The 16,366-nt window shown below is 35.8% G+C and overlaps 1 protein-coding gene across 1 annotated transcript in view; it reads right to left on the bottom strand.

Annotated features, from left to right (window-relative positions):
* Window positions 1-16,366, bottom strand: part of LOC131050053 (1-(5-phosphoribosyl)-5-[(5-phosphoribosylamino)methylideneamino] imidazole-4-carboxamide isomerase, chloroplastic) — a 64,747-nt gene that overhangs the window by 38,028 nt on the left and 10,353 nt on the right. The window contains exons 3-4 of the mRNA XM_057984193.2: window positions 14,180-14,387; window positions 8,281-8,366 (exon numbers count right to left, since the gene is read on the bottom strand). Coding sequence (XP_057840176.2) covers window positions 8,281-8,366; window positions 14,180-14,387 — 294 coding nt within the window. The remainder of the gene's footprint in view (window positions 1-8,280; window positions 8,367-14,179; window positions 14,388-16,366) is intronic.

Genomic DNA, 16,366 nt, shown 5'->3' with positions numbered 1-16,366 from the left:
ATATTTAATTAAAAGCATTTAAATAGCGCATGGTATGTATTTATTAATTATTTTTTGCCTTTGTAAAAAATCGAAATTTATTAATTAAAAATAAAGGCATTTAATAATTAATTATTAATTTAATAAAAATCAAAAGGGAGCGCTTGGGTTTATTTTGTCAAGGTCGGCCTTTATTATTTATTTTAAAAATCGTTTTAATTGCTATATTTTGCAAAAAGTCGGCCTAAATGGTGGTGAGAGGTGTGAGCGCTATAAAGGGAGGGGTAGTTTATTTCATTTTCACATCATCATTTATCATCTCTCATATGCAACTTGGAGAAGGCAAAGGAGGAACGAATTTCATTTCAAGCTAGAAGGCGCTAGTAACTTCCAAGGTGGTGCGAATTTAGAGTTTCCATTTGTGCGAACTTGTCAAATCCATTGGAGATCACGTTAAAGACTTGAAGGGTGGTGAAGTTGATAATTTGAAGAGGAGATCATGTTGAAGACTATTTAATGTCAATTTTGCCTAGGCGATTTTGTCCTTTTTGCATTCTAGAGTTAAGCTCTCAAAGAGGTATGACGATATGGATTTATTGTTTTAATTTCGAATTTTGATTGTCATTGCCTTAATTTTGGAATTTTGTTTTGCCTTAGCTCAGTTGTTTTTAGGAAATGATTAATAAAGGACTTATCATTAAGTTTCCTAAAAAATTGCTCTCTAATTTATGTTATGTATTGCAAAATCATGTTACTAATTTTGAAATGTTGTGTAGGCGTCAAATGGAGGTCTCTTCAAGGAAAATCAAGCCGGATCAAGGACGGTCTTCGCCAGGACGATCAAGCCAAGACATGGGCGACCTCTTTCAATCCAGCGTTCCAAGGCGAGGTACATCGTCATCCTGCACATCAAGGACAAAAGGAGTTAGAACAAGAGTTAATTAAAGATAGCCTCTCAACGACATCAAATTGAATATCTAGCAAGTTCCAAGTGTCAAATGAGGTGGCGTCCTAGTCATCATTTCTCCAATCAGTGAAGTCCATCTCAGCATGTCCAGATTCAATGTACTTAACTCATGGAAGGTGGCACAAACTCCGATGTACCTACCCCGGCTATCCATTGGTCGATTTTTCTAAAAGGGACATGTGTCCAAGCAATACAATTTTATCATTGGTCAAACATTAAATGTTATGTAATGGTTGTAACAAACCCTAATTAGGGTTTTCATTGTAAAATCTTGGCCATTGATCTTGAATTGATCTAAGCCATCAAATTGTATTGTGGGCACTATATAAGCCCAGGCATTTCATTTTGTAAAAAAATAATTTTAGATGATTAGAGAGAGTTGTAAATAGTTGGAAGAGTTAGAATATAGTTGATAGAATAGCAATTAGAGTAGAATAGGAGGACAAGGCAAGAAATTGTTGCCATTGATTGTAAACAAACTCCATTTTCATTGAAGTAATGGTGAAATATGTCGTTTTCTTGCAATTTGCATGGTTTCTTGTTGAAGTCTTCAATCTTAGATGGTAGATAATTAGATGAATGGAGGAAATGTGATTGATTGATGGTGGAATTCGTACATCCATACTACTAGCAGTTTGTTAATTGCAGACTTGCCTTGCGTAGTCAACTGGAATCATTCAGCTTAAGCTCAATTTCAATTTGTCGCCTCTTCATTGATATGCATCAACTTGGATGGTATCTATGCCTGCGGTGATGATTTGAACATCATAAAGCTTCCCTAGAAGATCGCACTAGTCTTGTGTAGATGTTCCATTGATGTCAAAACAAGATCTAGTTAGAGTTTCATCAAAAGGTCAAGTCATTGCTCCTACATTCTTAGTATTAGGATTAGATCCTCTCTTCGCCCTTATCCTTTTTCCATTTTTTTTTAATCTAAGTTAGTAAGAGCCTGTGTCCAGCAAAGCAGATCGGAAGTTCAATGTAAGTCCCCTTGTGATTCCAGCAAATCACATCATACCACTGGAGCTTGTCCACACGTGGAGACCCCACTAAAAGAACCTTGGAGTCTACCTAACTGATCCTTTACGCGAATCTTCAGCAGTTAGAGACTATTTTCTCAAGAGAGGATAAGATGCCTTTAGGTATTTTATTCTGTGTATGATTGTGTACAAAATACACGTCAACAGGTACGAACCGAAATTCCATCAAACATCTTCACGTTTCTCAATTACAATCAATGAACTTCAACTAACTTTGAGAAGTAACAAGAAACCATGTAGAATGTAAAAACACAACACAAAGATCCACCATAGCTTCAATGAAAGTTATGTATTGATTTCAACGAGTCTTGGCAACAATCTTTGGTTTCCTCCTCCTCTACTCTATTCTATTAACTATTCTATAACTATTGATCTATTGCTCTATTAACCTTTACAAATGAGAAGGCAAAGCCTTATATAGAGCTCTAGGTTACAAATGAAGGGCCTGAATTTATTGTGAATCAACGGCTAAGATAATTCAAAGAAACCCTAATTAGGGTAGTTGCAACAACCATCACCTTAAAATAAATATTTGACAAATGTGAAAATTAGAACATTTTGGACACATGTCCTTTGAATGTAGACAAGTGAGAGATGAGGTTAGGTACATTGAATCTTATTTGATGTAGTGCCACATGTCACTTGCTCTTCTTGGAATGAGTCAGGTTCAATCAGTGAAACGAGACTCGCCCAGACTCGGCGAGTCCGAGTACGAGTCAGGCCTGGCGAGTCCCAGGGGCTCGGACTCAGACTCGCCGAGTTGGCGAGTTTGGCCCAAACTCGCCAAACTCGGCGAGTCCCGAGCCTCAGACTCAGCCGGCGTTAACTTGGAAAAAGACAAAAAAAAAACAGTTTTAAATGCTTTTTCAAATCCGTTTTTTTGGGTTAATTATCTCCTATCCCTAAAAGTGAACTTCATTTCATTCACTTGCAAAAATAGGAGGAGTAAAGTGAGTTGGGAAGAAAAACAAGGGTGCATAGAAGAAAAACTAGCAAGGAGGAAGCTCAAGTTTTCTTCAATTTGTCACATTGGAGCTGCATTGGGTTTGGATTTGCTGCATCAAGAGTTGGATAGGAAGAGTTTGCAGCTCATTTCAAGCTTGTTGTAAGAGGTAAGATTGTTTTTTTGAAGATTATTTTGTTTCTTGTATGCAAAAATTCCATTTTCTATTCATTTATTTTGAGAGTTTTACATTTTCTTTCAAAATCTTTTGTATGTTTGTATGTAGCATGTAGTATGTAGTTGTAGTGTTGTACTATGTAGGGTTTGTAAAAAAAAAATTTTAAAAGTAGGGTTTGACAAACCCTACTTTAGATTTTTTGAATGTATGTATTAATTTTATTTTGTATTTGTAATGTTTTATTGCAGCAAACTTCACTTTATTATTTGCCTCAACTTCAAGTTTCACAAAACTATCCTAAGATGTCTACTTCAGCTTCTAGACCCCCCATTAGAAAGGACCCTGCTTGGAAATATCATGAGGATTTTCCAAGGCAAGGAAAGGAGCAAACAAAATGTATGTTTTGCCAAACAATATTCCATGGAGGTATATATAGGCTGAAATACCATATTGCTGGTGTGCGTGGACATGATGCCGAACCATGCCTAAAAGCAGTCCCTGAGGCCGTACGTGAATGTTATGTAATGGTTGAGGAGATTGAAAGGAAAATGAAACAAAAGGAGGATCGAGCGACCATTGGGAGAGAGATAGTTTTTGGAAGAGGGACACAGTTAGGTTGTGTTGGAGGCCCTTCTTCCTTACCTCCATATCGTCCCACTCAGTTTGCTACTGCTGGTGCTTCCGTTTTTTGCTTCTACTTCTATAAGTGGCGGTGCCACCGCCACTTCTCATGCTCCTACCACTAGTAGTTGTAGTGGGAGTGTTACCATTGGACCTAGGATTCGTAAATCTAGGTTGGATTCCTTCTTTGTGCCTCGCACTACTCCTGGGTCCCAACCATCGCTTGAGGGCATGGGTTGGAACAAGGAGGTCCATGATGCTACTAAAATGGCAGTTGGCAGGTTTTGGAGCTACAGCTATATTCCATTCTTTGTAGCCAGGTGAATGTTTTACTAGCTTTTATGTTTGATAACTTTGATTGTTTTAATTTGTATACTTAACTTATCTCATTGAATTTTTATACTTAACTTATCTCATTGAGTTTCTTTGCGACAGGTCTCCTTATTGGCAACAAATGGTTGATGCCATTACCATATGTGGGGCGGGGTTCAAAGCCCCTAGTGAGAGTGATTTGAGGGGACCCATTTTGTCTCAAATGGTGGATGATGTGAAGAAGGATTTAGATGAACAACGCCAGATATGGAGCACTAAAGGTTGCACCATCATGACTGATGGTTGGACGGATAGGAGAAATAGAACTCTCCTTAATTTTCTTGTTTCTTCCCCAGGTGATTGATTAATTTTAGTTTCATATAGTCTTTAATTTTTTATTTTTTATCTAATGGTTTATTGAATGATCATTGACCTAGCTTTATTTTTTTATTTCAAGGGGCACCGTTTTCATCAAGTCCATTGATGCCTCCGCCCATTGCAAGAATGCCACCTACAGTGATGGTATTTCCCTACTCTTACCTTATATTTTTTATGTACTAAATGCGTTCATCAAATATTGTTAGTCCATGTATTCCCATTTGGAAAATGATGTAATATTGGGCAGTGTTGGGAATATTACATCATTCCCGTAGGGTTTTATTTGTTATTTGATCATGGTTTATTTGACTATAATATGAGCTGTTAAAGCAACTCATATATTTAGGAGTTTGTTTATTATTTAGTCCTTCAACTATCTACGTAAGGAATGCTAAAGAAGATTTCCTATAAAACAGTATATACAAGTCCTATAAATATACAAATGTATTGAGCAAAATAAGAGAATAGAAGCATAATATTATTATGTGTGCAAAATTTTCTATTTAGCTTCTATAATTTCTGCCCAGAACTCTAATACACATCTCTTGATTCTGTACTTTGCACTTGGCAAGAATGAGCATGGAGAATGCAGATCCATCCTTGAGGAAGTACCAATCTATTAGAAGAATGTTGGGATGAGCTAGAGAAAACATGTAATGGCATTATTCTTTTCCTACAATTGAGGACTCCAAAGTACCACAAGCCATGCTCCCATTTACTTTGTCATGTACCAAATCATCCACTCACAAGCTTAAGGCAAACACATCGTCAAATCCTACATAAATGGTGAACCAAGAATCAAAACCATGAAACCATCGATCAGATCTGAGTTTTAATGCATTACAAATAATTCCTTTAAAACTCAAAGGAATTTGCAAGTTAAGGTGTGAAGCAAATTTGCAGTCTTGCAAATCGTGCATGGAGCTCAAAGTCCTAAGTGAACTAAAGAAGGCGGTGACTAAGTGAATGTGCCAAACAATTTTGCAATCTTGCAAACTGTGCAACTTAGAATTTTCCCATTTTTGCAATAATGTGGTCATGCCAAGGCAATCTAAGAATTGAACATTGTAAATTTAAATAGTTTATTCAGTTTAACCACCTTTGACTTGACCTCTTAAGGGATGAAATTCAAACATCACAGGCAAAAAAAACAAGGCACACAAGAGGGGAAGGGCATAGACACTAAGTCCAAAACAACTATTGGGATCGATAAAATGGATCTTGGATTGGATATCAACGGGAATCCTACAGGAAACAAACTGAATTGGAAGTACCAAAAGCACAACAAAGGTTCTCATGCTAGGGTAGCCAGACACAATAAAGGATCAAGATGACAAACACTGAATGGTTTCCTAATTTTACCAAAAATTATGGGCATTGTTGCAAGGACACCAACAAAATTCTTCTTGGTGGGTGGCATTCATTTCATCCCTCATGTAGATTAGGTGAGTCTTTGAGCTCCCTACAAAATAGCTACCAAAACAGTTCCCTAGCAATATGGTAAAGATTAAAGAAGCCATCAAGGCCATGATTCTGATGGCAAAGACTGAATCATTAGTGGTCATGGGAAGAAGTCAGGCTCAAAAGACGTTCTGGTGGTGCATCTGGACTATCTTCTTCAACAACTTTGGCCTCTAATGGAGATATTTTTGTTTTTTCAAATGTTGTGCTGCATATAATTAAATCCTATAGTTGAGCATGGAAATAGATCTGCTCTCTGTTTCATTTTGTTTTAGGGGTCTGCTAGAATATTAATGATATTGATGAGGTTGGCGGTTCTTTGTAATGCAGCCTCTCTTTTTTTGGAGGGTTACAAGAGTGGCTAGATGATCACATGGTTTGAAGCTTTTTTGCTTTCTTTGAACGGGAAGGGAAATGGTAGATATGACTGAAAAGAGCCTTTGTAATTTCTCCATATAGAGTTAGCCTCTGGATTTTTTATTCTTATTTTATCAATAAAAAGGAAGTGAACTCTAACCACAAATTTCCAACTAATAAAGAGACAATTGTCATGTACCTAGCAAACGCATACACAATAAATATGTAATAACTGCATATTGAATATAGAAAAAAGAATATAATAAAAGATATGTGAGAATAATGAATAAGATGATAGGTCATTTATATTCAGATTGGGGGCAAATTTGATTGGGCATGCCCCATCAAAAAAGGAAGCCATGTCTCCTAGAAATGACAATAACTAATTAACATTAAACGGGCATATTCAGATTAGGGGCAAATTGACCTTCCAATGTTCATTGGCACTGACCTAGGTAAAAATGTTTACTTGCACACAGAAATAAATGTGTGCATAGAATTGTCTGGTTGAACCTAATGACAACATGATAGAAGTAGGCAGGAAGAGTGCTCAAATCGTTTATATGGTAGTGTGAGAATACAAAAGGGTCTACAAGCTCTTAGCATGGATTTCTACGTGATTTTCAAAAAAGATTAGAGCCAGCTGAAACCAACTATCTTAATATATAGTAAAGCACACCTTTGTTGTCAATAGATGAATATACATAAGAATGGTAAATGTTATCACCCTAATATCAAGTATTCATACAGAAAAATTAATTCAGTATTGCATCAGGAACTAAAATGAGAAATTCGATTTATTCAGTTTATAAATAAGCTCCATAGAATTACTCTCCAAGCAATATAGCAATAGAGGGAAGATTAATTTCATCCCCGAAGTTGGGGATTCTTAGCCTATTTTTAGTCAGAGGCCCTTGATTTTATTGAACCATCTCCCACAAAATCTTGGCTCAAGAAGAAATGTGACTATTACATGTCCTGACAATTCTAAAGGCTAATACAAATGAAAACAAGTAATTTGTGAATTGAATTTTAAAAGAGGATTTGACTAGATATAAAACTCCACATCATCATCACGAAGTCAAGGAAAATAGGAAGTAACTAAGGAAAACGCAGCCTCTTCCAAAAAAACATGGGGATTGAGGCCATAAAACAGTAAGCAGGCCCTATCTGAATGAGAATGAAATGGATATTACCCGAAGAATGGGACCCCTGACGTGTGCTCTAATCAATCCAATGATTGGTCGATTTGGTAAACTACAAATCCTCTTTGAAAAAAATCCAAATTTGAAATGTAAAAAACAGAGAATTTGACTGAAAATAAAAGATATTATATTGCCAATACAAAAGAACTGATTTAAATGCATTTTTTTCAAAAAACACAAATAATTCATGATTTAATTGCCTTGTAAATAATGCCAAGGATTAGACCAAGAAACCAGTGATCCCATTTGGATCAGATTGTCAGCATGACCAATCTGTGATTAATTGCTATTTCTTCTTAGGCCTAGGTTAAAAATATAGAAATTTGCTTTTTGAGACCTCTCTTTCTATACATTTATGTGCTTGTGGCATGTGCATATTATCATATACTTATAAGTTATATCTGTACTATACAGAAAAGGTAATTGCATTCATAGCCTTCTTTTATGAAACAATACTTATTATTTGAGCACAACAAACTTCAGAAAGCTACTAGAACTTTAAAGCCAATCATCATAAAATCTTAGCAATGCAAATTGATTTGGCCTTCAGCAAAGAAGATTAGATTATGTTTCAAATTTCAATCACAAAAGAGCTCTTTTATTCTTGTGCATACACTTGAAACATGTTCTATGTCCAAAATCATGCACACAAATTCACTCATAAACAAAAGTTGCTAGAACACAATTTCCCCATTATTACATTCTGGCTACATATAAATACCTCCCTAACTAACAGGAATCATATTTGCTTCTTAAAGAATATTCTCTATTATTGCACATTAAAACATTTGAAAAACATTGAAATCTCAAAAGTAACAAAGAAATTTAAATTCACTTACTGAGGTAACAATCACATGACTTGCTCCTGCTTCAAGATACATGCGAGCATTATCTCCACTAATACCACCCCCGACTTGCAGACCACCTAACCAATGATGTTTGTTTAAAACTTTGTTGGAAACCACAAAAGAGACTAAGATATTCTACCAAAAGGAGATTACATAAGTATGATATTTATTTTAAAGAACACACATAATTTAGTTTTTTGCATCAGGCTTACCTATTCATTAAGACATCAGTGTGTGGCAAACTTAAAACACAGGCAAGACTAGTCTTATCTTCATACAACTCTTTTCTAAATGGAAATCATAAGAAATGGGTTGGAAATGCGGCATACTTTGAAATGATTAGTTTTTCTTCAACAGGAATGGCCCTCTTTTTTTTTCATTATTTGGCAAAATGTTGATTTGTGTCTTGATTTGTAAATGTTGGAGTGGCTTGGACATGCTACAATTTTTTCTAAGACTGGTGATTGCCATACACCTGTCTATGCATGAGTTTGTGTGAAGAGAATTCCTTATGAACCAACACACTTGCAGAGGTTCATCAAACAGGGCTGGCATCTAGCATCATACCTTTGTGCAATGACCATTGTCGCTCTCGAGCATTTACTAGACTATGGTAGATGAGAAATTAAAAGAATCTGCTTGCTGCATGCAGTAAGTTAATGTCCAACTCACATGCAGCTTAACCTAGAACCCTATATTGACTCAGTAGCATGTTTGGCACCTTACTTTGAACACCTCTGCCCAAGCATTGATGGCAATAGTGAGCAAGAAAAAATGGGTCGTCCTTATTGACAGAGATTGTCCACTAGACTGGCTGAATAAAAGGTAGAAATTTAGAAAAGCAAGTGAGATCATAGAGTGCTTAGGGTTTGTAGACACAGAAGAAGACATTTTGTCATGCCATAAATAAATAAATATGAATAAGATGTCAATTAAAGTTTGAGTCTATAACTAGTTGTCATGTAATGTACAAAAGATTACTTTAAATTCCATGTTATGACTTGAAGTTTCCTACAAGTAGTCCAGGTAGTTTTTACCAATAAATACACCTTTTGTGGCCAACATTCTACGAATATTGTAACTTGTCGAATGAAGGTTGAGACAGCTCTATTCTATTCTCTTTTGCCACTTGATATGGACGCATTCTACATCACAAACATTCTTGATGAAAATTTAAAGCATATATAGTTTTCTTGGCAATTTGATGATATATATAGTTTTCTGAGTGTCATGTCCCCGCCATGACACCAGATCAAAATATCTAACAGCACCTTACTTGCTGGAAATTTTCTTACATTAAGTAAGACTTCACAATTTCCAAAGATAATCAGAACATCAACAGCAGCACGTGTTAACCACAGCAGGTCGGGTATACTAAGGCTTGATGTTGAACAAGAAATTGTTAGAAGAGATCAAACTTCTCCCTCCCCCTTAATCGCAGCGATCTCTAGGATGATATCAAGGATTAATTAAGAATTAAAAATCATGATTTGTAAGAGCGATTTAGTAATGAGTGGACATCCGATTGGCAAGGAGACACCTCTCATCCCAACGGTCACCACTTTGGGAAAGGGCATAACCTTCCAATCCTGATGAAGGAGCATAAGAGAACAACACCCATGCATTCAAGGAAGGATCAATCAGGATCAGCTTGGATTTAAGGCAGTCATATTCAGGCATATAGAAATTTAATATTATAACTGTGATTCGGTATGAAATATAAATTGAAATTCCTATGGTAGACAACATAATGGATCTCAATTAAATTTACTTGTTTATGAATAATGTGTGTGCAATCTAGGAATATGGTATCATTAGCAATAATGTGTAATTCTTTGTATGTTTAAATGCTACAATCAGCCATGACAGGGATTAAAAGGAGGGGAAACAGCGATGAGGTCCTCTTCTAAGTACGCCACCTCAAGGTGGTTGACCGGTGGTCCCATGAGGCCAAGGGGGTGCAAGGAGTACCGCCCTTGGGTTTAGAAGGGAAGGACTTTTAGGACACCCTATTGTAAATGCACCTCAACCCTCTATCATGGTGGATCAATAGACTGAGGAGTCCAATCATAGGGAATGGAATAGATGACATGATGAAGGGGAAACGGATATAGGACACCACACTAGGTACACCACCTCATATGGATGGTAAGGGCCAGTTGAGGCCAAGAGGGATGGTATATCCGCTCTAGGGACTAGATTAGAGGATCAAGTCACCTTATCGTAGCTTCCCTATGGTTGAATTTCCCCAATAAATTAGAGATATCTTATGATTAAAGTTTATGTTCCTAACCCTAGTAGGATTTTTAGGGCAAAAAACTAGGGCATTTAAAAAGGAGACATTACACTGAGGCTTTCACTAAGCGTGGAAATGAGTCATAATTGCTGGTGGCACATACCCATAGAGTGCCTCAAATAGCATCATCATTGTAGAAATGTGAATGTATGATTGTCCTACTATCGTGCCAAAGGTATATCATTTGAACCATTCAATTTTCTTGTCACAAAGAATGCAAAGGAGGTATCCTTCTGAACACTTTTTTTACCAATTAATTTATTCATCTGATTGGGGATGATACAAGATCATGTGCCTTAATCAAGTTCCCAATGCTAAAAACTTTGTTCAAAAATTACAAATGAATATTTGATCTCTGACAATTACATTATTTTCAAATTTACCATAAAGTTTCTAGGTGCACTCAATAAATAACTTCCCAACAGTGCAAGTGAAAAATGAATGAGCAAAACTGCAGTAATGTGCATAGTTTTTGAGTATCAACAACCACCATGATGACTCTCACACCCTCTGACTAAGGGTGATAAAAGGTCCTATGCATAAATTTTATCCCCAATGCTCCAAAAACAATATTTCAAAAATTATTAATGAGTATTGTACGTCAATACATTATTTTCAAACTTTCCATAAAGTTTCCAAGTGCGCTCAATAAATAACTTCACAATATTGCAAGTCAAAAATGGATAAGCCAAACTGCAGAAACGTGCATAGATTTCCATTATCAACAACCACCATGATGATTCTCACCACCTCTCACTTTGGGAAGATAAAGTAGGAGCCATCAAATGGTGAGAGCAGACAGTTGTTTAACACCATATATAAACATGCCTTCTTGTTTTTATTAATGGGCTCTCCTTTAATATTCACAATAAAAACCTATTATGAGTATTTTAATTGGTGAGCCCTCTTTTAGTTGAGTTTTCAACTTCCTCCAATGGTACTATTTTCCTTCTTACATCCCTTTGCAAAATGCTAGAACACAGCATTGGATCTTTCCCATCAAAAGCTGTTGTTCTTTCTTATTTAATGTACCACAGGCCTCAGCAAATAAACAATTTTCATTCACCCTAATCAATCTCTTAAACTGCAGGCCTCAACTTCCAAATAGGCCTTTGAACACTTGCACAGCCTTCTATTTGCTACACAGGCTGCTTCTCATTCTCATAGGCTGCCCACTCACATTGCCACGGTAACCTTTTAAACTTACATTGCCACATATTGCTTCAAGACACCATGCTAGAGTTCTACTTGTTATGGACAGCCTTCAATCCCTCAATTAATACTACCCTTTCCAAACTAAACATGGGCTTTTAGTCCTTTTGTGCAGGCTTCATTGCTGATACCCGTGTGGCCTCCTTGTCCTTTCCACGGTCATTTACTTGTCTTTATTTGCATGGGCTTATTTTCTTCCTGCACCAGACTTCACTTCATATTACTCGGGAAGGTTGCATTTCATATGACTTGCAGGGTTTTTCTACCTCTGCTCAGGCCATTTTAAACACTAACACAGGTTTTCAACATTGCTCTTGTTGGATTCTTCTTCGTTGCCAATGCCTTTCCTATTTGTTCTCTACACATGAATACTTGTTACACTACAACCTGTGCACTGTGTATGCATATCAATAGCTTGCATACTGTAGAGGAAGATCTCACCAATATAACTGCAGCTGCTTTGTTGAACACTTCAGAGGGAATGAACCATCTTTCCATATACATCTCACACAAATACTTTATTGTTTCAACAGTGCTTGCCCTCAAGCATACATAAACAAAGTAGATAAATGTGTCTTAACTGATTGTTTGTCAAACTCCACGACCCTCTTAGCAGCAGCATCAATTTGCTTTTTGCTTCTCATCTTTAGCTTCTTTTTTTAATATTGAAAAAGATTTCACAAATATGGCTCATAAAACAATTGTAATAACAAGGATACAAAAAAAATGTCAAAAACTATAACAAAACCCAACACAAAAAGCCTCATAGAACAAACATGTAAAAGTATCTTGAACAGCTACATATCCATAAACTAATCATAATGATCAGCAAGACCGAAACAGTCCTCATATGCAAGTCCGCAATAAAAAACTATGCAGTAGCATTCTTCTTCTTTTCATTTCTGCCATCTCCTCAGCTTGAATGACTCCCTGAATCTTTTTGGCAAGGTCTACTGCATATTTAAGGCACTTTCTAACCCACCATTCTAGAAATGCAAACACAGGAACATTATCAAAGATACCAAGATCATCCACTCCAAACAAATCATCAGAATCAGATTCATCAGCAACACCCCTTTTAAATTGTACTTTATGAACTAGGTGCCTTGCACTATCTCTCTTGATCTCATCCTCTAGAAATCCACCTGTTCACAAACCTACATGTAGATCAAAAAAATAGTGACATTAATGGATAAATCAGTGCTCCTTCCTTGGAAGACATGCAAGTTCCTATTTGACCATACAAACCATAAAATTTCAGTAGACAGAACCAACCAAAAATTTATGAACAATTACTCAATATCAGAATTTTCAAACTGAACAAATAAAAATCCCATCAAGATATAGATTTACCCCAACAGAATTCCAAACAGCTTTGGCAAAAGGACGCTCAAAGAAGAGGTGCTTAGAGGATTCACATGACCCACATGCTCGAAACAAATATTTACCAGACCCAAGTGTTTCACCTAGAGCCAACCTCGTCATAATTATAAACCATCTAAAAAGGAATTTTTTGGTTCAATGACACTAGATGAAATATTTCCAAGCCTAGCTATCCATCTAGCCTTGGAATCGTCTACTCCCACAAAGGGAGTTGAAGTGAAAAAGGAACTTCGACAGCATCCCATAAACATTCTTAACAGTGGCATCTAACAGTTTGTCCCAACAGCTCCAAAATAACTATCCCATAGTCTCAAGCCTATAGTTCTTTTCCAATACTGGATGATCAACACCAATGCCAAAAAATATCAAGGAGTAAGTTTTTTTTCCAAGTATAAAGCAAATCAAACAAAACCCTGAAAGCATCTCATGGGATAGCCCCATTTTCATTAATAAAACATCTCATGGGTACAGCATTCTCCATGCAGAGCAGGGACTTATCATCAATTACTATAGACCACAACCATCATCTCTAACCAATGACTGATATGATAATATAAGGAACGCAATAATAATATACCCATTATCAGTGAAACAAAATCTATGAACTTTTTTTAGAATCCCAGGACTAGTAAGCATTTGACAAAACCACAACACAATAGACAGGATTTCAAACGCATAAAAGATAGAAAAGCAAATGCTAATCATGGTTCCAACAACAAGCAAAATCAACTCCAATTTTTAGCAATGTTTAATGGAGACAAAAGGAGTTGATACCTATCATTGCAATCCACATGTGATAAGTGACATACAAAAATTATGAACAAATAAAGCCCTGAATGCATACTAATCTTTTCCCAGATCTTCTTGAAGCATTCAAATCAATAATTCATCATGTCTGTCTGATGGATTTTTAAACTACAGTTTATCTAAATGCCTAGTGCAACATAACATGGAGATGAGTATTGATAAGGAAAAACGTTTTAGGCTAGCACAACTTACCAGGATATGCACACAAAGCTTCAAGAGCTGCAGATATGCTTTCAGAATCAGCACCGAGCATTATGACATGACCACCCAATAATCCATCACTTTTGTACAACTTAGCGAATTCAGCAGATGACATCTCAGACTCGAAATTAGTAATCAATGTTGAGCTTTCTCCATTTAAATCATGTAATGTTGATCCAACAATTTGTTTAACTTTCCCCTGAAAATATCTAAATCTTGTCAACAGCTATTGTGATAGCCTCCAAATAATGATCAATTTCCAGGCACCATTTGAAATCAATGCTTCAATAATCTTAAGAAAAATGTATAACATCAGAAACACGGAAATATGCTAGTGAAATGCAACAAGCATTAAAAATCTTGACATAGACCAAACAATTAAACAGACTTCCAGAGAACAATCAGCAGATGTCTCTATTTTTCTGTACGGATTCATATTGTTAGTTACAAAAAATAGGTTCATGATTTAGCTAGTAATTTGATATGCTCTGTAATTTCTGACCATGTAAAATCATTAAGTTTACATCAAGTTTATATTAATGAATAAAAAATATCATAAAGAGTGAGTGTAAACATGAACATACAGTTCACATCATCAGTTAAAAAAGTTTGTTAACTCTTTAACAAGTGACTTTTTCTAGTTTGTAATAGTATTTTTTCTCTATGTAAAATTGTGTAATGTCCCCACTTTGAAATATAATTTAATAATAAATGATAATAATATAATATGCTTCAATAATAATTAAATAATAAATGATAATAATAATTTCCAGCAATTCGGTTTAATAACCTTCAATATGCTAAAGCAACAATCTGAATGGAAGTATGAGAGAAGTTCACTCCAATCACTTGATGCTTCTCTGCGAAAATCTCCTTGCTACAAATACTTATCAGTACCAAGAGTGAACCTAATGCAAACTGTTATACAACTCAGACGTTATAAGCACAGCCGAGAATACAGAGACTCCTGACAATCCTGAAATTGAGAACAACAAAGGTTTGAATTGGCGAATATACAGATGATCCCAATAGATACACCCAATGGTATTCACGTTGCTAAACAGTTGTATTGCATGTAGTGTGAACTCTTGACTTCCTCTTCAAATACTAGTTCCTGTATACAATATGAGTAGCTGTTGCCACGCGTGCAGGCTATTTGTATCCAATGTATTTACATTCACCAGAAGGAAATACAAGCTATCGCTGGCTTAAAAACCTCAACCAATATAAAGAACATGCCTAAACTTCCACACAACTCTTGCCAATTTTGTTTGTGCCCAGAATATGAATGATTCATGCAGGGACAATACAATACACAGCCGATAAAGTCAATCTCCCAATTTTCCAAATTGATATACAGGCCAACAAAATAACATTGGGCAGATATTAATATTTACAATGCTCAGATAAGCTATTTGTGTTGATCTGTCATATTCCCAAAATACCACTGGCTCCAATCTGACAATTCCCATAATAAGGTTTGTTCTCGAAAACAAGCAATACTTCCGGCCAAATAAACAAATATATAACAATTCCCAAATGTAACCTCCAATATTAATTACTGATATGTAATATTCCTGTCAAGGAATAAAGGTTGCCAGAAATTCCAGGAGATTATCGTACATAAACCAAACACTGAATTCCATGAATAAATACCTCTTTACCGCTGAATATCTCAGAACGCATGAAACCACTCTTCTCTAAAAACTTCACTAATTTCAATAAACCTCCATTATTAGCACCATTGGTAAATCGGTGTTGATTCCTCCCAAAATCATCTAGGGCAGATAGTTTCACTGTCGAAAATGATGTCCTCAAGTTTCCATCATGGGGGTGTCAATCTGAGTAACTCCTCAGAACATAATGCAAGACAATATAAAATCACTCCTCCCTCCTCCATCCATTTCCAAATCTCAATTTATAATATTATTTTCAGTTTCATTCAGTTGCTTTCCCCTACCGTAGTGACTTTAATTAAAATTAATCCTAATTTCTCTAGTCACTTAATTTAAATATTAATATTACCTTATAATTAGACTTTAGATAATAATAATAATAATTAATTATTTTTAATTCCCCTTTTTGATATAATTAAACTTCGGGTATTAAATAATATTGTATTTTCCAATCTTATCAAAAATGGGACATTACACTAGTAGACCCCATATAGTAGTACCA

This window comes from Cryptomeria japonica, chromosome 7, assembly GCF_030272615.1.
Source record: "Cryptomeria japonica chromosome 7, Sugi_1.0, whole genome shotgun sequence".
NCBI classification, from domain to species: domain Eukaryota; kingdom Viridiplantae; phylum Streptophyta; class Pinopsida; order Cupressales; family Cupressaceae; genus Cryptomeria; species Cryptomeria japonica.
This window is presented reverse-complemented; position numbering and strand designations above follow the sequence as displayed.